This window comes from Salmo salar, chromosome ssa11, assembly GCF_905237065.1.
Source record: "Salmo salar chromosome ssa11, Ssal_v3.1, whole genome shotgun sequence".
In the NCBI taxonomy this organism is placed as follows: Eukaryota; Metazoa; Chordata; class Actinopteri; order Salmoniformes; family Salmonidae; genus Salmo; species Salmo salar.
Window position 1 is genome coordinate 95,785,075 of NC_059452.1, and position 22,234 is coordinate 95,807,308.

At 44.3% G+C, this 22,234-nt stretch overlaps 1 protein-coding gene across 2 annotated transcripts in view; it reads left to right on the forward strand.

Annotated features, from left to right (window-relative positions):
• Positions 1–20,847, forward strand: part of LOC106563669 (short transient receptor potential channel 5) — a 52,261-nt gene extending 31,414 nt beyond the window's left edge. For both annotated transcript variants that reach the window (XM_045690123.1, XM_045690124.1), the window contains exons 10-12: positions 8,338–8,379; positions 14,574–14,663; positions 17,359–20,847. In XM_045690123.1, the coding sequence (XP_045546079.1) occupies positions 8,338–8,379; positions 14,574–14,663; positions 17,359–18,303 (1,077 nt within the window). In that variant the 3' untranslated portion in view covers positions 18,304–20,847. The remainder of the gene's footprint in view (positions 1–8,337; positions 8,380–14,573; positions 14,664–17,358) is intronic.
• The last annotated feature ends 1,387 nt before the right edge of the window (positions 20,848–22,234 follow it).

Here is a 22,234-nt window from a genome sequence, read left to right on the forward strand (position 1 = left end):
GTTCTACTGCTCTACTGTTCTCATAGTCTACCGATCTACTGTTCTACTGTTCTCATAGTCTACCGTTCTACTGTTCTACTGCTCTACTGTTCTACTGTTCTCATAGTCTACAGTTATACTGTTCTCATAGTCTACCATTCTACTGTTCTACTGTTCTACTGTTCTCATAGTCTACCAATCTACTGTTCTACTGTTCTCATAGTCTACCGTTCTACTGCTCTACTGTTCTACTGTTCTACTGTTTTCATTGTCTACAGTTCTACTGTTCTCATAGTCTACCGTTCTACTGTTCTACTGTTCTCATAGTCTACTGTTCTACTGTTCTCGTAGTCTACTGTTCTACTGTTCTCATAGTCTACCGTTCTACCGTTCTATTGTTCTCATAGTCTACCGTTCTACTGTTCTCATAGTCAACCATTCTACTGTTCTACTGTTCTACTGTTCTACTGTTCTCATAGTCTCCCGTTCTACTGTTCTCACAGTCTACCATTCTACTGTTCTACTGTTCTACTAGTCTACCGTTCTACTGTTCTACTGCTCTACTTTTCTCCTGTTCTACTATTCTCATAGTCTACTGTTCTACTGTTCTCAAAGTCTACCGTTCTACTGTTCTGCTGTTCTCATAGTCTACCGTTCTACTGTTCTCATAGTCTACCGTTCTACTGCTCTACTGTTCTACTGTTCTACTGCTCTACTGTTCTCATAGTCTACCGATCTACTGTTCTACTGTTCTCATAGTCTACCGTTCTACTGTTCTACTGCTCTACTGTTCTACTGTTCTCATAGTCTACCGTTCTACTGTTCTCATAGTCTACCGTTCTACTGTTCTCATAGTCTACTGTTCTACTGTTCTCATAGTCTACTGTTCTACTGTTCTCATAGTCTACTGTTCTACTGTTCTCATAGTCTACCGTTCTACTGTTCTCATAGTCTACCGTTCTACTGTTCTCATAGTCTACCGTTCTACTGTTCTCATAGTCTACTGTTCTCATAGTCTACCGTTCTACTGTTCTACTGTTCACATAGTCTACCGTTCTACTGTTCTACTGTTCTACCGTTCTACTGTTCTATTGTTCTACGGTTCTCATAGTCTACCTTTCTACTCTTCGACTCTTCTCATAGTCTACCGTTCTACTGTTCTCATAGTCTACCGTTCTACTGCTCTACTGTTCCACTGTTCTAGTGCTCTACTGTTCTCATAGTCTACCGATCTACTGTTCTACTGTTCTCATAGTCTACCGTTCTACTGTTCTACTGCTCTACTGTTCTACTGTTCTACTGTTCTCATAGTCTACCGATCTACTGTTCTACTGTTCTCATAGTCTACCGTTCTACTGTTCTACTGCTCTACTGTTCTACTGTTCTACTATTCTCATAGTCTACCGATCTACTGTTCTACTGTTCTACTGTTCTCATAGTCTACCGTTCTACTGTTCTACTGCTCTACTGTTCTACTGTTCTACTGTTCTCATAGTCTACCGATCTACTGTTCTACCGTTCTACTGTTCTCATAGTCTACCGTTCTACTGTTCTACTGCTCTACTGTTCTACTGCTCTACTGTTCTCATAGTCTACCGATCTACTGTTCTACTGTTCTCATAGTCTACCGTTCTACTGTTCTACTGCTCTACTGTTCTACTGCTCTACTGTTCTACTGTTCTCATAGTCTACAGTTATACTGTTCTCATAGTCTACCATTCTACTGTTCTACTGTTCTACTGTTCTCATTGTCTACCAATCTACTGTTCTACTGTTCTCATAGTCTACCGTTCTACCGTTCTATTGTTCTCATAGTCTACCGTTCTACTGTTCTCATAGTCAACCATTCTACTGTTCTACTGCTCTACTGTTCTACTGTTCTACTGTTCTCATAGTCTACCGATCTACTGTTCTACTGTTCTACTGTTCTCATAGTCTACCGTTCTACTGTTCTACTGCTCTACTGTTCTACTGTTCTACTGTTCTCATAGTCTACCGATCTACTGTTCTACCGTTCTACTGTTCTCATAGTCTACCGTTCTACTGTTCTACTGCTCTACTGTTCTACTGCTCTACTGTTCTCATAGTCTACCGATCTACTGTTCTACTGTTCTCATAGTCTACCGTTCTACTGTTCTACTGTTCTACTGCTCTACTGTTTTCATTGTCTACAGTTCTACTGTTCTCATAGTCCACCGTTCTACTGTTCTCATAGTCTACTGTTCTACTGTTCTCATAGTCTACTGTTCTACTGTTCTCATAGTCTACCGTTCTACCGTTCTATTGTTCTCATAGTCTACCGTTCTACTGTTCTCATAGTCAACCATTCTACTGTTCTACTGTTCTACTGTTCTACTGTTCTCATAGTCTCCCGTTCTACTGTTCTCACAGTCTACCATTCTACTGTTCTACTGTTCTACTAGTCTACCGTTCTACTGTTCTACTGCTCTACTTTTCTCCTGTTCTACTATTCTCATAGTCTACTGTTCTACTGTTCTCAAAGTCTACCGTTCTACTGTTCTGCTGTTCTCATAGTCTACCGTTCTACTGTTCTCATAGTCTACCGTTCTACTGTTCTACTGTTCTACTGCTCTACTGTTCTCATAGTCTACCGATCTACTGTTCTACTGTTCTCATAGTCTACCGTTCTACTGCTCTACTGTTCTACTGTTCTCATAGTCTACCATTCTACTGTTCTACTGTTCTCATAGTCTACCGTTCTACTGTTCTCATAGTCTACTGTTCTACTGTTCTCATAGTCTACTGTTCTACTGTTCTCATAGTCTACCGTTCTACTGTTCTCATAGTCTACTGTTCTACTGTTCACATAGTCTACCGTTCTACTGTTCTACTGTTCTACCGTTCTACTGTTCTCATAGTCTACCGTTCTACTGTTCTATTGTTCTACGGTTCTCATAGTCTACCTTTCTACTCTTCGACTCTTCTCATAGTCTACCGTTCTACTGCTCTAATGTTCTACTGTTCTCATAGTCTACCGTTGTACTGTTCTACTGTTCTACTGTTCTCATAGTCTACTGTTCTACTGCTCTACTGTTCTCATAGTCTACCGTTCTACTGTTCTACTGCTCTACTATTCTACTGTTCTACTGTTCTACTTTTCTACTGTTCTCATAGTCTACAGTCCTGCTGTTCTACTGTTCTCATTGTCTACCGTTCTACGGTTCTACTGTTCTCATAGTCTACCGTTCTACTGTTCTCATAGTCTACCGTTCTACTGTTCTCATAGTCTACCGTTCTACTGTTCTCATAGTGTACTGTTCTACTGTTCTCATAGTCTACCGTTCTACTGTTCTACTAGTCTACTGTTCTACTGTTCTTGTAGTCTACCATTCTACTGTTCTCATAGTCTACCGTTCTACTGTTCTACCATTCTACTGTTCTACTGTTCTCATAGTCTACTGTTCTACTGTTCTCATAGTCTACCGTTCTACTGTTCTCATAGTCTACTGTTCTACTGTTCTCATAGTCTACCGTTCTACTGTTCTACTGTTCTCATAGTCTACTGTTCTACTGTTCTCATAGTCTACCATTCTACTGTTCTACTGTTCTCATAGTCTACCGTTCTACTGTTCTACTGCTCTACTATTCTACTGTTCTACTGTTCTCATAGTCTACCGTTCTACTGTTCTACTGCTCTACTATTCTACTGTTCTACTGTTCTACTTTTCTACTGTTCTCATAGTCTACTGTTCTACTGTTCTCATAGTCTACCGTTCTACTGTTCTCATAGTTTACTGTTCTACTGTTCTCATAGTCTACTGTTCTCATAGTCTACTGTTCTACTTTTCTCATAGTCTACCATTCTACTGTTCTCATAGTCTACCGTTCTACTGTTCTACTGCTCTACTATTCTACTGTTCTACTTTTCTACTGTTCTCATAGTCTACAGTCCTGCTGTTCTACTGTTCTCATTGTCTACCGTTCTACTGTTCTACTGTTCTCATAGTCTACCGTTCTACTGTTCTCATAGTCTACCGTTCTACTGTTCTCATAGTCTACTGTTCTACTGTTCTCATAGTCTACCGTTCTACTGTTCTACTAGTCTACTGTTCTACTGTTCTCAGTCTACCGTTCTACTGTTCTCATAGTCTACTGTTCTCATAGTCTACTGTTCTACTGTTCTTGTAGTCTACCATTCTACTGTTCTACTGCTCTACTGTTCTCATAGTCTACTGTTCTACCATTCTACTGTTCTACTGTTCTCATAGTCTACTGTTCTACTGTTCTCTTAGTCTACCGTTCTACTGTTCTCATAGTCTACTGTTCTACTGTTCTCATAGTCTACCGTTCTACTGTTCTACTGTTCTCATAGTCTACTGTTCTCATAGTCTACCGTTCTACTGTTCTCATAGTCTACCGTTCTACTGTTCTCATAGTCTACTGTTCTACTGTTCTCATAGTCTACCGTTCTACTGTTCTCATAGTCTACCGTTCTACTGTTCTCATAGTCTACCGTTCTACTGTTCTCATAGTCTACCGTTCTACCGTTCTCATAGTCTACCGTTCTACTGTTCTCATAGTCTACCGTTCTACTGTTCTCATAGTCTACTGTTCTACTGTTCTCATAGTCTACCATTCTACTGTTCTACTGTTCTCATAGTCTACCGTTCTACTGTTCTCATAGTCTACCGTTCCACTGTTCTACTGTTCTCATAGTCTACCGTTCCACTGTTCTACTGTTCTCATAGTCTACCGTTCTACTGTTCTCATAGTCTACCGTTCCACTGTTCTACTGTTCTCATAGTCTGCCGTTCTACTGTTCTCATAGTCTACTGTTCTACTGTTCTCATAGTCTACCATTCTACTGTTCTACTGTTCTCATAGTCTACCGTTCCACCGTTCTACTGTTCTCATAGTCTACCGTTCTACTGTTCTCATAGTCTACCGTTCTACTGTTCTCATAGTCTACTGTTCTACTGTTCTCATAGTCTACCATTCTACTGTTCTACTGTTCTCATAGTCTACCGTTCCACCGTTCTACTGTTCTCATAGTCTACCGTTCTACTGTTCTCATAGTCTACCGTTCTACTGTTCTCATAGTCTACCGTTCCACTGTTCTACTGTTCTCATAGTCTACCGTTCTACTGTTCTCATAGTCTACCGTTCCACTGTTCTACTGTTCTCATAGTCTGCCGTTCTACTGTTCTCATAGTCTACTGTTCTACTGTTCTCATAGTCTACCATTCTACTGTTCTACTGTTCTCATAGTCTACCGTTCCACCGTTCTACTGTTCTCATAGTCTACCGTTCTACTGTTCTCATAGTCTACCGTTCTACTGTTCTCATAGTCTACCGTTCTACTGTTCTCATAGTCTACTGTTCTACTGTTCTCATAGTCTACCATTCTACCGTTCTACTGTTCTCATAGTCTACTGTTCTACTGTTCTCATAGTCTACCATTCTACTGTTCTACTGTTCTCATAGTCTACCGTTCTACTGTTCTCATAGTCTACCGTTCCACTGTTCTACTGTTCTCATAGTCTACCGTTCTGCTGTTCTCATAGTCTACCGTTCTACTGTTCTCATAGTCTACCGTTCCACTGTTCTACTGTTCTCATAGTCTACCGTTCTACTGTTCTCATAGTCTGCCGTTCTACTGTTCTCATAGTCTGCCGTTCTACTGTTCTCATAGTCTGCCGTTCTACTGTTCTCATAGTCTACTGTTCTACTGTTCTCATAGTCTACTGTTCTACTGTTCTCATAGTCTACCGTTCTACTGTTCTACTGTTCTCATAGTCTACCGTTCTACTGTTCTACTGTTCTCATACTCTACCATTCTACCGTTCTACTGTTCTCATAGTGTACCGTTCTACTGTTCTCATAGTCTACCATTCTACTGTTCTACTGTTCTCAGTCTACCGTTCTACTGTTCTCATAGTCTACCATTCTACTGTTCTACTATTCTCATAGTCTACTGTTCTGCTGCTCTACTCCACACTCCTGCTAAAACACAGGCACATTGCCTTCAACCACACAACAGACACATGTATAGGGTTATAAGATTGTATAATAAGGCATATGCAGTATTGTTGAAGAGAAGAAAATATAGCAGAACAAAAGACATATATGATCCTTGTTTGGGTGCATCTAACTGGACAGATTAGAATAAGCCATGAAATACATTTAAAACTGTGGTGGTCATTTAATTAATTTACTGCTAATTGCTCATGTCTTTTTCATTGCTCTAAAATGTATAAATTGTGCAATTTGAGCCCACTCCATATTAATGCATACCTTTCCTACTGCTGATTATGAAGGCAATGCATATATATGTACAGTGCATTTGGAAAGTATTCATACCCCTTGACTTTTTCCACATTTTGTTACGTTACAGGCTTATTCTAAAATGGATGAAATTAGTTTTTAGTTTTAGTTCAGGTGCATTCTGTTTCCATTGATCATCCTTGATGTTTCTACAACTTGATTGGAGTCCACCTGTGGTAAATTCAGTTGATTGGACATGATTTGGAAAGGCAGACACCTGTCTATATAAGGTCCCACAGATGACAGTGCATGTCAGAGCAAAAACCATCCGTGAGATCAAAGGAAGTGCCTGTAGAGCTTTGAGACAGGATTGTGTCGAGGCACAGATCTGGGGAAGGGTACCAAAAAATGTCTGCAGCAGCATTGAAGGTCCCCAAGAACACAGTGGCCTCCATCATTCTTAAATAGAAGAAGTTTGTAACCACTAAGACTCTTCCTAGACTTGGCCACCCAGCCAAACTGAGCAATTAGTGGAGAAGGGCCTTGGTCAGCGACGTGACCAAGAATCCGATGGTCACTCTGACAGAGCTCCAGAGGTCCTCTGTGGAGATGGGAGAACCTTCCAGAAGGATAACCATCTCTGCAGCACCTCACCGATCAGCCTTTATGGAAGCCACTCCTCAGTATAAGGCACATGTATCATGGCACAAGGCGAGACCCAGATGCAGACACAGGAGGGAGATGGTTGGAGTCTTACAATGTTTAATAATCCAAAGGGGTAGGCAAGAGAATGGTCGTGGACAGGCAAAAAGGTCAAAACCAGATCAGAGTCCAGGAGGTACAGAGTGGCAGACAGGCTCGTGGTCAAGGCAGGCAGAATGGTCAGGCAGGCGGGTAGAGAGTCCAGAAACAGGCAAGGGTCAAAACCAGAGGACTAGAAAAAGGAGAATAGCAAAAGGAGTATGGGAAAAACACGCTGGTTGACTTGACTAACCAAACAAGACGAACTGGCACAGAGAGACAGGAAACACAGGGATAAATACACTGGGGAAAATCAGCGACACCCGGAGGGGGTGTAGACAATAACAAGGACAGGTGTAAAAGATCAGGGAGTGACAACATGACAGCATGCTTGTAGTTTGCCAAAAGGCACCTAAAGACTCTCAGACCATGAGCAACAAGATTCTCTGGTCTGATGAAACCAAGATTGAACTCTTTGGCCTGAATGCCAGGTGTCACGTCTGGAGGAAACCTGGCACCATCCCTACTGTGAAGCGTGGTGGTGGCCACATCATGCTGTGGGGATGTTTTTCAGCGGCAGGGACTGGGAGACTAGTCAGGATCGAGGGAAAGATGAACGGAGCAAAGTACAGAGAGATCCTTGATGAAACCTGCTCCAGAGTGGTCAGGACCTCAGACTGGGGCGAAGGATCACCTTCCAACAGACAACAACCCTAAGCACACAGCCAAGACAACGCAGGACTGGCTTTGAGACAAGTCTCTGAATGTCCTTGAGTGGCCCTGCCAGAGCCCGGACTTGAGCCTGATCGAACATCTCTGGAGAGACCTGAAAATAGCTGTGCTGCGACGCTCCCCATCCAACCTGACAGAGCTTGAGAGGAGCTGCAGAGAAGAATGGGAGAAACTCCCCAAATACAGATGTGCCAAGATTGTAGCGTCATACCAAAGAGGACTCGAAGCTGTAATCACTGCCAAAGGTGCTTCAACAAAGTACTGAGTAAAGGGTCTGAATACTTATGTAAATGTGATATTTTTTGTACATTTGCAGTAATATCTAAAAACCTGTTTTTGCTTCGTCGTAATGGGGTATTGTGTGTAGATTGATGAGGGGGGAAAACACTATTTAATCAATTTTAGAACAAGGCTGTCATGTAACAAAATGTGGAAAAGTGAAGGGGTCTGAGTACTTTCCTAATGCTCTGTATGTATATAAATTCCTTAGGTCTTTAAGCACTGTTCAGAACATGTGTATTTAAGTCACTCTCCTAGTACAACTGTAACATGCAGCAGCAGAGAAACCTGTATAGTGATACTGATATATCTGTGCTGTTAATAGAAATTCTGCATAACAACAAAAGTCATTTGATTCTTCTGCTTTTCATGTGGTTTTAGGAGCGTCATGCTGACAACCTGATTCAGAACCAGCACTATCAGGTAACCCGTCTGCTATCATAACAACCATGGATAAGACTGATGGCACATCTCTCACAAACACCTCTTATTGAGCCAGATCTGTGACATTAATATACTGTACCAAACATTTGTGCTGCACATGTTTATTAGAATATATTACACTGTTGACCATGTAGCAGAGTGGGAGACATTATATATTACACTGTTGACCGTGTAGCAGAGTGGGAGACATTATATATTACACTGTTGACCGTGTAGCAGAGTGGGAGACATTATATATTACACTGTTGACCGTGTAGCAGAGTGGGAGACATTATATATTACACTGTTGACCGTGTAGCAGAGTGGGAGACATTATATATTACACTGTTGACCGTGTAGCAGGGGGGGAGACAGAATATATTACACTGTTGACCGTGTAGCAGAGTGGGAGACATTATATACACTGCTCCAAAAAATAAAGGGAACACTTAAACAACACAATGTAACTCCAAGTCAATCACACTTCTGTGAAATCAAACTGTCCACTTAGGAAGCAACACTGATTGACAATAAATGTCACATGCTGTTGTGCAAATGGAATAGACAACAGGTGGAAATTATAGGCAATTAGCAAGACACCCCCAATAAAGGAGTGGTTCTGCAGGTGGTAACCACAGACCACTTCTCAGTTCCTATGCTTCCTGGCTGATGTTTTGGTCACTTTTGAATGCTGGCGGTGCTTTCACTCTAGTGGTAGCATGAGACGGAGTCTACAACCCACACAAGTGGCTCAGGTAGTGCAGCTCATCCAGGATGGCACATCAATGCAAGCTGTGGCAAGAAGGTTTGCTGTGTCTGTCAGCGTAGTGTCCAGAGCATGGAGGCGCTACCAGGAGACAGGCCAGTACATCAGGAGACGTGGAGGAGGCCGTAGGAGGGCAACAACCCAGCAGCAGGACCGCTACTTCCGCCTTTGTGCAAGGAGCAGCAGGAGAAGCACTGCCAGAGCCCTGCAAAATGACCTCCAGCAGGCCACAAATGTGCATGTGTCTGCTCAAACGGTCAGAAACAGACTCCATGAGGGTGGTATGAGGGCCCGACATCCACAGGTGGGGGTTGTGCTTACAGGCCAACACCGTGCAGGACGTTTGGCATTTGCCAGAGAACACCAAGATTGGCAAATTTGCCACTGGCGCCCTGTGCTCTTCACAGATGAAAGCAGGTTCACACTGAGCACATGACAGACGTGACAGAGTCTGGAGACGCCGTGGAGAACGTTCTGCTGCCTGCAACCTCCTCCAGCATGACCGGTTTGGCGGTGGGTCAGTCATGGTGTGGGGTGGCATTTCTTTGGGGGGCCGCACAGCCCTCCATGTGCTCGCCAGAGGTAGCCTGACTGCCATTAGGTACCGAGATGAGATCCTCAGACCCCTTGTGAGACCATATGCTGGTGCGGTTGGCCCTGGGTTCCTCCTAATGCAAGACAATGCTAGACCTCATGTGGCTGGAGTGTGTCAGCAGTTCCTGCAAGAGGAAGGCATTGATGCTATGGACTGGCCCGCCCGTTCCCCAGACCTGAATCCAATTGAGCACATCTGGGACATCATGTCTCGCTCCATCCACCACAGACTGTCCAGGAGTTGGCGGATGCTTTAGTCCAGGTCTGGGAGGAGATCCCTCAGGAGACCATCCGCCACCTCATCAGGAGCATGCCCAGGCGTTGTAGGGAGGTCATACAGGCACGTGGAGGCCACACACACACTACTGAGCCTCATTTTGAAGTGTTTTAAGGACATTACATCAAAGTTGGATCAGCCTGTAGTGTGGTTTTCCACTTTAATTTTGAGTGTGACTCCAAATCCAGACCTCCATGGGTTGATAAATTGGATTTCCATTGATTATTTTTGTGTGATTTTGTTGTCAGCACATTCAACTATGTAAAGAAAAAAGTATTTACTAAGATTATTTATTTAATTCAGATCTAGGATGTGTTGTTTAAGTGTTCCCTTTATTTTTTTGAGCAGTATATTACACTGTTGACCGTGTAGCAGAGTGGGAGACATTATATATTACACTGTTGACCGTGTAGCAGGGGGGGAGACATTATATATTACACTGTTGACCGTGTAGCAGAGTGGGAGACATTATATATTACACTGTTGACCGTGTAGCAGGGGGGGAGACATTATATATTACACTGTTGACCGTGTAGCAGAGTGGGAGACATTATATATTACACTGTTGACCGTGTAGCAGAGTGGGAGACATTATATATTACACTGTTGACCGTGTAGCAGAGTGGGAGACATTATATATTACACTGTTGACCGTGTAGCAGAGTGGGAGACATTATATATTACACTGTTGACCGTGTAGCAGAGTGGGAGACAGAATATATTACACTGTTGACCGTGTAGCAGGGGGGAGACAGAATATATTACACTGTTGAACGTGTAGCAGAGTGGGAGACATTATATATTACACTGTTGACCGTGTAGCAGAGTGGAAGACATTATATATTACACTGTTGACCGTGTAGCAGGGGGGACAGAATATATTACACTGTTGACCGTGCAGCAGGGGGGACAGAATATATTACACTGTTGACCGTGTAGCAGAGTGGGAGACAGAATATATTACACTGTTGACCGTGCAGCTGGGGGGACAGAATATATTACACTGTTGACCGTGTAGCAGAGTGGGAGACATTATATATTACACTGTTGACCGTGTAGCAGAGTGGAAGACATTATATATTACACTGTTGACCGTGTAGCAGAGTGGGAGACATTATATATTACACTGTAGACCGTGTAGCAGAGTGGGACAGAATATATTACACTGTTGACCATGTAGCAGAGTGGGAGACATTATATATTACACTGTTGACCGGCAGGGACAGAATATATTACACTGTTGACCGTGTAGCAGAGTGGGAGACATTATATATTACACTGTTGACCGTGTAGCAGGGGGGACAGAATATATTACACTGTTGACCGTGTAGCAGAGTGGGAGACATTATATATTACACTGTTGACCGTGTAGCAGAGTGGGAGACATTATATATTACACTGTTGACCGTGTAGCAGAGTGGGAGACATTATATATTACACTGTTGACCGTGTAGCAGAGTGGGAGACATTATATATTACACTGTTGACCGTGTAGCAGAGGGGAGACATTATATATTACACTGTTGACCGTGTAGCAGGGTGGGAGACATTATATATTACACTGTTGACCGTGTAGCAGAGTGGGAGACATTATATATTACACTGTTGACCGTGTAGCAGGTGGGAGACATTATATATTACACTGTTGACCGTGTAGCAGAGTGGGAGACATTATATATTACACTGTTGACCGTGTAGCAGAGTGGGAGACATTATATATTACACTGTTGACCGTGTAGCAGAGTGGGAGACAGAATATATTACACTGTTGACCGTGTAGCAGAGTGGGAGACATTATATATTACACTGTTGACCGTGTAGCAGAGTGGGAGACATTATATATTACACTGTTGACCGTGTAGCAGAGTGGGAGACAGTATATATTACACTGTTGACCGTGTAGCAGGGGGGAGACAGTATATATTACACTGTTGAACGTGTAGCAGAGTGGGAGACATTATATATTACACTGTTGACCGTGTAGCAGAGTGGAAGACATTATATATTACACTGTTGACCGTGTAGCAGGGGGGACAGAATATATTACACTGATGACCGTGCAGCAGGGGGGACAGAATATATTACACTGTTGACCGTGTAGCAGAGTGGGAGACATTATATATTACACTGTTGACCGTGCAGCTGGGGGACAGAATATATTACACTGTTGACCGTGTAGCAGAGTGGGAGACAGTATATATTACACTGTTGACCGTGTAGCAGAGTGGGAGACATTATATATTACACTGTTGACCGTGTAGCAGAGTGGGAGACATTATATATTACACTGTTGACCGTGTAGCAGAGTGGGAGACATTATATATTACACTGTTGACCGTGTAGCAGAGTGGGAGACAGAATATATTACACTGTTGACCATGTAGCAGAGTGGGACAGAATATATTACACTGTAGACCGTGTAGCAGAGTGGGAGACATTATATATTACACTGTTGACCGTGTAGCAGAGTGGGGGACAGAATATATTACACTGTTGACCGTGTAGCAGAGTGGGAGACATTATATATTACACTGTTGACCGTGTAGCAGAGTGGGAGACATTATATATTACACTGTTGACCGTGTAGCAGAGTGGGAGACATTATATATTACACTGTTGACCGTGTAGCAGAGTGGGAGACAGAATATATTACACTGTTGACCGTGTAGCAGGGGGAGACAGAATATATTACACTGTTGAACGTGTAGCAGAGTGGGAGACATTATATATTACACTGTTGACCGTGTAGCAGAGTGGAAGACATTATATATTACACTGTTGACCGTGTAGCAGGGGGACAGAATATATTACACTGTTGACCGTGCAGCAGGGGGGACAGAATATATTACACTGTTGACCGTGTAGCAGAGTGGGAGACAGAATATATTACACTGTTGACCGTGCAGCTGGGGGGACAGAATATATTACACTGTTGACCGTGTAGCAGAGTGGGAGACATTATATATTACACTGTTGACCGTGTAGCAGAGTGGAAGACATTATATATTACACTGTTGACCGTGTAGCAGAGTGGGAGACATTATATATTACACTGTTGACCGTGTAGCAGAGTGGGAGACATTATATATTACACTGTAGACCGTGTAGCAGAGTGGGACAGAATATATTACACTGTTGACCATGTAGCAGAGTGGGACAGAATATATTACACTGTTGACCGTGTAGCAGAGTGGGAGACATTATATATTACACTGTTGACCGTGTAGCAGGGGGGACAGAATATATTACACTGTTGACCGTGTAGCAGAGTGGGAGACATTATATATTACACTGTTGACCGTGTAGCAGAGTGGGAGACATTATATATTACACTGTTGACCGTGTAGCAGAGTGGGAGACATTATATATTACACTGTTGACCGTGTAGCAGAGTGGGAGACATTATATATTACACTGTTGACCGTGTAGCAGGGGGGAGACATTATATATTACACTGTTGACCGTGCAGCAGGGGGGACAGAATATATTACACTGTTGACCGTGTAGCAGAGTGGGAGACATTATATATTACACTGTTGACCGTGCAGCAGGGGGACAGAATATATTACACTGTTGACCGTGCAGCAGGGGGGGAGACATTATTACACTGTTGACCGTGTAGCCGGGGGACAGAATATATTACACTGTTGACCGTGCTGCAGGGGGACAGAATATATTACACTGTTGACCATGCAGCAGGGGGGACAGGTGTCCTTGGTTTACTGGATGTATCATCGTCATGGTGCTGTTGAGCTTGGCGGCAGGTTAGTTTTTTATCCCAGACATACAGTATGTTAATTTTCTTATCAGTCCGTCCTCGCCTCAGTAATTGCAATTAGCCCCACCTTTGGCAGCCCTCCTCTCCTTCCCTTCCCCTCGGCAGGGCCTTGTGCTGCTGGGGCTCCCCTGCTGACTTCTAATACCAAGCAGACTAAGCCAGACTCAAATGCTTTGACTGGAGCCTGCGCTGTCCAATTAATGTACTTTATCAAGGAATACAGCTGCCGCTCCAAATGAATGAGATTGGGCAATAGGGCAGAGCCTATCAGAGAAAGGGGTGCTCTGAGGCAGCCCTTTGTGCATGTGTTGAGTTGAAGATTATGCGTGTTTCTTACCCTTCCATAGTGTAGATTGTTAGATTAAATGTACAAGCACCTCCACAAATATCCTCCTCCACCAAAAATGTAATGGAGTTGTTTATACGCAAAATAATCCATCTGTAAAAGAAAGAGTCCGGTTTGATTGGTAATTTGTCTCCTGAACATGCAAATGAATGCAAAGTTATGCCCATCCAGATTTTCACCTCAAGCTAATACATATGTCATGAATATGCCTAAACAGTTTTTCCTTGTTAAACCCAAAATGCAAATGTATGCATGTCAGGAAGGAAGAGCCCCTTTACCTACATCTCAGATCATTTCCTCCTTAGGGAGGTACAAGTCTAGAAAAATAGCTTACAAGCTTAAAAGATGCTAGTTTGTTAAATATGCCCATAACTTCATCATTCATTACATAATGTAGTAGTAGGGTATGTAATGTGACTGTCTCTATGTGCAGGAGGTGATCAGGAACCTGGTAAAGAGGCATGTAGCAGCCATGATCCGCAGTGCTAAGACAGACGAGGGACTGACTGAGGAGAATTTTAAGGTAGGTTTCTCAGAAGTCTCGTATTTAAACATTCATCCACAAAATGTGCCTCTATACGATAGTCATAGAACAATATCTAACTCTCCCTCATTGTGGATCTGTCCATCCTCTCTATCCCCCTCTTAACCGGTCTGTCCATCCTCTCTATCCCCCTCTTAACTGATCTGTCCATCCTCTCTATCCCCCTCTTAACCGGTCTGTCCATCCTCTCTATCCCCGTCTTAACTGATCTATCCATCCTCTCTATCCCCCTCTTAACTGATCTGTCCATCCTCTCTATCCCCCTCTTAACCGGTCTGTCCATCCTCTCTATCCCCCTCTTAACCGATCTGTCCATCCTCTCTATCCCCCTCTTAACTGATCTGTCCATCCTCTCTATCCCCCTCTTAACCGGTCTGTCCATCCTCTCTATCCCCGTCTTAACTGATCTATCTATCCTCTCTATCCCCCTCTTAACTGATCTATCTATCCTCTCTATCCCCCTCTTAACTGATCTATCCATCCTCTCTATCCCCCTCTTAACCGATCTGTCCATCCTCTCTATCCCCCTCTTAACCGATCTGTCCATCCTCTCTATCCCCCTCTTAACTGATCTGTCCATCCTCTCTATCCATCCTCTCTATCCCCCTCTTACCGGTCTATCCATCCTCTCTATCCCCCTCTTAACCGGTCTGTCCATCCTCTCTATCCCCCTCTTAACTGATCTATCCATCCTCTCTATCCCCCTCTTAACTGATCTATCCATCCTCTCTATCCCCCTCTTAACCGATCTGTCCATCCTCTCTATCCCCCTCTTAACTGATCTATCCATCCTCTCTATCCCCCTCTTATTAACTGATCTATCCATCCTCTCTATCCCCCTCTTAACTGATCTGTCCATCCTCTCTATCCCCCTCTTATCTGTCCATCCTCTCTATCCCCCTCTTAACCGATCTATCCATCCTCTCTATCCCCCTCTTATTAACTGATCTATCCATCCTCTCTATCCCCCTCTTAACTGATCTGTCCATCCTCTTATCCCCCTCTTAACTATCTGTCCATCCTCTCTATCCCCCTCTTAACCGGTCTGTCCATCCTCTCTATCCCCCTCTTAACTGATCTGTCCATCCTCTCTATCCCCGTCTTAACTGATCTGTCCATCCTCTCTATCCCCCTCTTAACTGATCTGTCCATCCTCTCTATCCCCCTCTTAACTGATCTGTCCATCCTCTCTATCCCCGTCTTAACTGATCTATCCATCCTCTCTATCCCCCTCTTAACCGGTCTGTCCATCCTCTCTATCCCCCTCTTAACCGGTCTGTCCATCCTCTCTATCCCCCTCTTAACCGATCTGTCCATCCTCTCTATCCCCCTCTTAACCGATCTATCCATCCTCTCTATCGCCCTCTTAACCGATCTGTCCATCCTCTCTATCGCCCTCTTAACCGATCTGTCCATCCTCTCTATCCCCCTCTTAACTGATCTATCCATCCTCTCTATCCCCCTCTTAACCGATCTGTCCATCCTCTCTATCCATCCTCTCTATCCCCCTCTTATTAACTGATCTATCCATCCTCTCTATCCCCCTCTTAACTGATCTGTCCATCCTCTCTATCCCCCTCTTAACTGATCTGTCCATCCTCTCTATCCCCCTCTTAACTGATCTGTCCATCCTCTCTATCCCCCTCTTAACCGGTCTCCATCCTCTCTATCCCCCTCTTAACCGGTCTGTCCATCCTCTCTATCCCCCTCTTAATCGATCTATCCATCCTCTCTATCGCCCTCTTAACCGATCTGTCCATCCTCTCTATCCCCCTCTTAATCGATCTATCCATCCTCTCTATCGCCCTCTTAACTGATCTGTCCATCCTCTCTATCCCCCTCTTAACCGGTCTGTCCATCCTCTCTATCCCCCTCTTAACCGATCTATCCATCCTCTCTATCCCCCTCTTAACCGATCTGTCCATCCTCTCTATCCATCCTCTCTATCCCCCTCTTAACCGATCTATCCATCCTCTCTATCCCCGTCTTAACCGATCTGTCCATCCTCTCTATCCATCCTCTATATCCCCCTCTTATTAACTGATCTATCCATCCTCTCTATCCCCCTCTTAACCGATCTGTCCATCCTCTCTATCCATCCTCTATATCCCCCTCTTATTAACTGATCTATCCATCCTCTCTATCCCCCTCTTAACCGATCTGTCCATCCTCTCTATCCCCCTCTTAACCGATCTGTCCATCCTCTCTATCCCCCTCTTAACCGATCTATCCATCCTCTCTATCCCCCTCTTAACCGATCTGTCCATCCTCTCTATCGCCCTCTTAACCGATCTGTCCATCCTCTCTATCGCCCTCTTAACCGATCTGTCCATCCTCTCTATCGCCCTCTTAACCGATCTGTCCATCCTCTCTATCCCCGTCTTAACTGATCTGTCCATCCTCTCTATCGCCCTCTTAACCGATCTGTCCATCCTCTCTATCCCCCTCTTAACCGATCTGTCCATCCTCTCTATCCCCCTCTTAACCGATCTGTCCATCCTCTCTATCCCCGTCTTAACTGATCTATCCATCCTCTCTATCCCCCTCTTAACCGATCTGTCCATCCTCTCTATCCCCCTCTTAACCGATCTGTCCATCCTCTCTATCCATCCTCTCTATCCCCCTCTTAACCGATCTGTCCACCCTCTCTATCCCCGTCTTAACTGATCTGTAGGAGCTGAAGCAGGACATCTCCAGTTTCCGCTATGAGGTGTTGGATCTGCTGGGGAACAGGAAGCCCCCGCGGAGAACCTATTCATCCAGCAATGAGGCCACTCAGCAGGACGAGATCAACAAGGAGGGGGAGGGAGGGGCCGGACAGGGTCAGTCCAGGGACCAAGGGGCCAAGGGGGTGTCCTTCACCATGTCAACCGCTGAGAGGAAAAACAAGGACTCTGGGTTCAGTGTCTCCGCCCTCTTTAAGTCCATGTCAGGGGTGGAGGGGCCAGTGGACAACAAACCAAAGTGCAACGGGCTGCGGTTCTCCTCCTCCTCCCCTTCCTTTGCTGTGTTCAGCCGCAGTGGTGGCCAGCTGCAGCGCTTCTCCAAGTCCAAGAGAGACTCCATCAGGCAGCTGGGTCTGCTCTTCTCTCGCATGAACGGACACGTCCCAGAGCACAGGGCCCCTCCTCCCTGCATGCACCAGCCCACCTACAGCATCTCAGATGGCCTACTTCATCAGCCCACAACCTGGCCGGACGTCCATATCTCCCCCAATCCCCAGGTTACACGTAGCCAGAACCTGAAAGAGCTACCCCAGGCCCAACCCCCTACCCAGGCCCCACCCCAGGGTTCACCCCAGCAGGCTAACGGGAGTGACAGCCTGCTCCTGCCGCCCCCGGGCCTCTCCCTGCCGCCCCCGGGCCACTCCCTACCGCCCCCGGGCCTCTCCCTACCGCCCCCGGGCCTCTCCCTACCGCCCCCGGGCCTCTCCCAGCCGCCCCCGGGCCTCTCCCAGCCGCCCCTGCGCTGTGCTTCTGGCATCAGGGCCTCCAGCTCCCAGGCTGTCCTCCTGGGCTCTAGTGAGGACATGTATGAGGGCTGGATAGGACCATGTGATGAGCTGGACTCTTCAGAGTGGGGGGCTGAGCAGGAGGACTCCATCACCACACAGCTTTAGAGGCACCTGCCACCCCCAGAATAATGCAGGACAGCAAACTACAATATGTTCAGGTCACTCTGCTGAGGACAGAGAGAAAAAGTGTCTGACACAAGTATTCAAAACCCAGGACTAATCTTCTCAAAGATATCATAGCAATGTAGGAAGATTATAAACATATAAAGAAAAAAAAAAATCTTGATTTATTGCAATATAACTACATGTTTGCATACTGCCACCTACCTGTGATGCTTAGATCTTTGTTTGCGGACTGTAAGTTCACTATCCTCTCTCAACACGTGTTCTCATACAGTTCCGGCCCAGTTAATTATATTTTACTTATCAAAATATCACTGAGATAAGGGGGTCATATACACAGGTCAGCTATTACCATTGTCAAAACTTCTACTCTCTTACAAATATGTTTAATCTCTTGTTGCAAGTTTTTCTATTGTCTTTTACCAGACTGTTTTGCCAGATGGTGTGCCAGGTGGTGTGCCATATACAAATGCCAGATGTCCTCTATACAGTAGTGTGTTCTGTTTGGTACATCATAACCTAAACATGGATGGTTAATATCATGGTGGAATATGTTTATTTCAGGTTTGCAGGTTGATTATTTTCAAGTTGTTTTTGGACAATTAACTAAGAATACTGTCCTCTGTTTTTCTATGAAAGTTTTATTTTTCTATAGTTTCTTGGAAATAAGGCACTACCCATTTTTGGCTATTGAGACAGGAAATGCATGATATTAGTAGGGGTAGGTTTATTTTTCCATAGTTTTAATGTGTTTACTTGTAGTCTCATTTATTTTGGACAAGATGGTTATGAATTATAATACTCAAGATCAATTTGGCAGTGGACCCCTACGCAAACAATGTTTCATAGTTGTCGAAAACAAGCTTGTATACAACTTCACATTTTTATTTGATAATTAGATTAAGCATTATCTATTCAAATATATTAAATCATATGACTGAATCTTAGAACTAGGATTCCAAGACTGGGCCATGTGATATGATAGGCTGTATAGTGGTCAAATAAAACTGGACTGAACTGTCCAAAATTTTGAAATAGCTATACTCTGGGCTATTAGTGACAGCTCAATGCATTCGCTAATTGCAGTATTCAGGACTCTACTTAGATAATGTGCCATCCCATCAATTCAAAATGAACAGTTTAGTAATTGCATTGCATCTGATCTTTTGACCAATCAGATCAGCTATTTTGCCCATAATTGGGAAAAGATCAGAATTTGGCCGCCTGTGTAAACACAGCTAAGCTCAGTGAACAAAACTGCCTGAGTACCAGTGAGCTAGCACTCTCCACGGTGCTGATTATGACTGGGAGGGTAGCAGCAACATCGGTCGTGTGTGCTGTCCAGGGTCCTGGCCCTCAGATACCATCATCGTACCAAATTACTTTTCTAAAGCAGGGCTCTCCAACCCTGTTTATGGTAAATTTTCCCTCCAATCCTAATCAAGCGCACCTGATTCTAATAAGAAGCTGGTAGATAAGCTTAATCAGGTTAGTTCAAAGATTCTTGAAAGTTGAGGACAATCCTTGTCCGGCAGGGAAACTTTATTTTATAGGTGAATTTTATAATGGAAAACCTTTTTTTGTAATTTTATTAATTTCCCTGTCAGGCTGTGTGCCAGGAAATGCCACAGTCCTATAGGATCAAAATGTCTAACTCCCCCCAAGTGTTGAAAATATGTAGTTTCTTGCAATAGCCCACGGAATATTTCTCTCAAAACTGTGACTCCTAAAAAATTCCAAATAAATCAGAAATGAGCAGGGTCAGCTATACCATTTCCTGCTTACAGGTATTGCAACAAGACAAGGTAACCCATGCAAATGAAATGGAAGTATGGAGGTAGTTTGCCATTTATGAATGTGTTATTCAATTCTATGAGCTATAGTAGTAAAGGCTAAATTCAATATTTTATCAAATATTTGTATGATCCATGGTATGACCATCTTAAAACAATTACATATGTTAGCTTAGTAGAAGCCTCAAAGGATAAGACAAGCCAACTTTCAAAATGAGTCCTTTTTGGCTAGCCACAGCAGTCAACTAGCTAGCTAGGCAGCTGTTTAGCGTTGTAGTACATTCACAAATTTGTTTGTAAACAATTAACAAGCTAGTTAGCTACCACGTCATGTTCTTGTCAACCAGTCAGAGTAGTTAGCAAGCAACAAGATATGTCAAATGTCTAAACCACTTCAGGGCAAATAAATCAGATTTGACCGTTGCATGCCCAGGAATCAGATTTATGACTTCAAACCACCTACGGTGAAATATCTGATTCCATGTGGCTTTTGGCAGTTCAGACTTCAGGAAAAACAGATTCAAATCTGATATGCCAACAAAAATGCAGCTTTAGATAACTCATTCTATGGCTCAAATATGTTCATTTTTCTTAGGTTTTAGAGTTATAAAGCAATATAGTTTCTCCTAAGTTGCTACTGTGTATACCACTTGAATAAAGTAGAAAATATGCAATTTGTCAAATCTGTAAAACTCCGTCAGAGTAATTGAATAAACTCAGCAAAAAAAAGAAACGTCCCTTTTTCAGGACCCTGTCTTTCAAAGAATGTCAAAATTCTAAGGACTTCAGATTTTCAACAGTTTCCCATGCTTGTTCAATGAACCATAAACAATTAATGAACATGCACCTGTGGAACGGTCGTTAAGGCACTAACAGCTTACAGACGGTAGGCAATTAAGGTCACAGTTATGAAAGCTTAGGACACAAAAGAGGCCCTTATACTGACCCTAGAAAGATACCAAGGGTCCCTGCTCATCTGCGTGAACGTGCCTTAGGCATGCTGCAAGGATGCATGAGGACTGCAGATGTGACCAGGGCAATAAATTGCAATGTCTGTACTGTGAGACGCCTAAGACAGCGCTACAGGGCGGACAGCTGATCGTCCTCGCAGTGGCAGACCACGTGTAACAACACCTGAACAGGATTGGTACATCCGAACATCACACCTGCAGGACAGGTACAGGATGGCAACAACTGCCCGAGTTATCCCAGGAACGCACAATCCCTCCATCAGTGCTCACACGGTCCGCAATAAGCTGAGAGAGGCTGGACTGAGGGCTTGTAGGCCTGTAGTAAGGCAGGTCCTCACCAGACATCACCCGCAACAACGTCGCCTATGGACACAAACTCACCGTCGCCGGACCAGACAGGACTGGCAAAAAGTGCTCTTCACTGACGAGTCGCGGTTTTGTCTCACCAGGGATGATGGTCGGATTCGCGTTTATCGTCGAAGGAATGAGCGTTACACCGAGGCCTGTACTCTGGAGCGGGATTGATTTGGAGGTGGAGGGTCCGCCATGATCTGGGGCGATGTGTCACAGCATCATCGGACTGAGCTTGTCATTGCAGGTAATCTCAATGCTGTGCGTTACAGGGAAGACATCCTCCTCCCTCATGTAGTACCCTTCCTGCAGGCTCATCCTGACATGACCCTCCAGCATGACAATGCCACCAGCCATACTGCTCGTGATTTCCTGCAAGACAGGAATGTCAGTGTTCTGCCATGGCCAGCGAAGAGCCCGGATCTCAATCCCATTGAGCACGTCTGGGACCTGTTGGATCGGAGGGTGAGGGCTAGGGGCATTCCCCCCAGAAATGTCCAGGAACTTGCAGGTGCCTTGGTGGAATCCGACCTGTTAAGACCTGTTAAGGCAAGGGCTGATTTCAAGGTTTTACTGCTAACCTACAAAGCATTACATGGGCTTGCTCCTACCTATCTTTCCGATTTGGTCCTGCCGTACATACCTACACGTACGCTACGGTCACAAGACGCAGGCCTCCTAATTGTCCCTAGAATTTCTAAGCAAACGGCTGGAGGTAGGGCTTTCTCCTATAGAGCTCCATTTTTATGGAATGGTCTGCCTACCAATGTGAGAGACGCAGACTCAGTCTCAACCTTT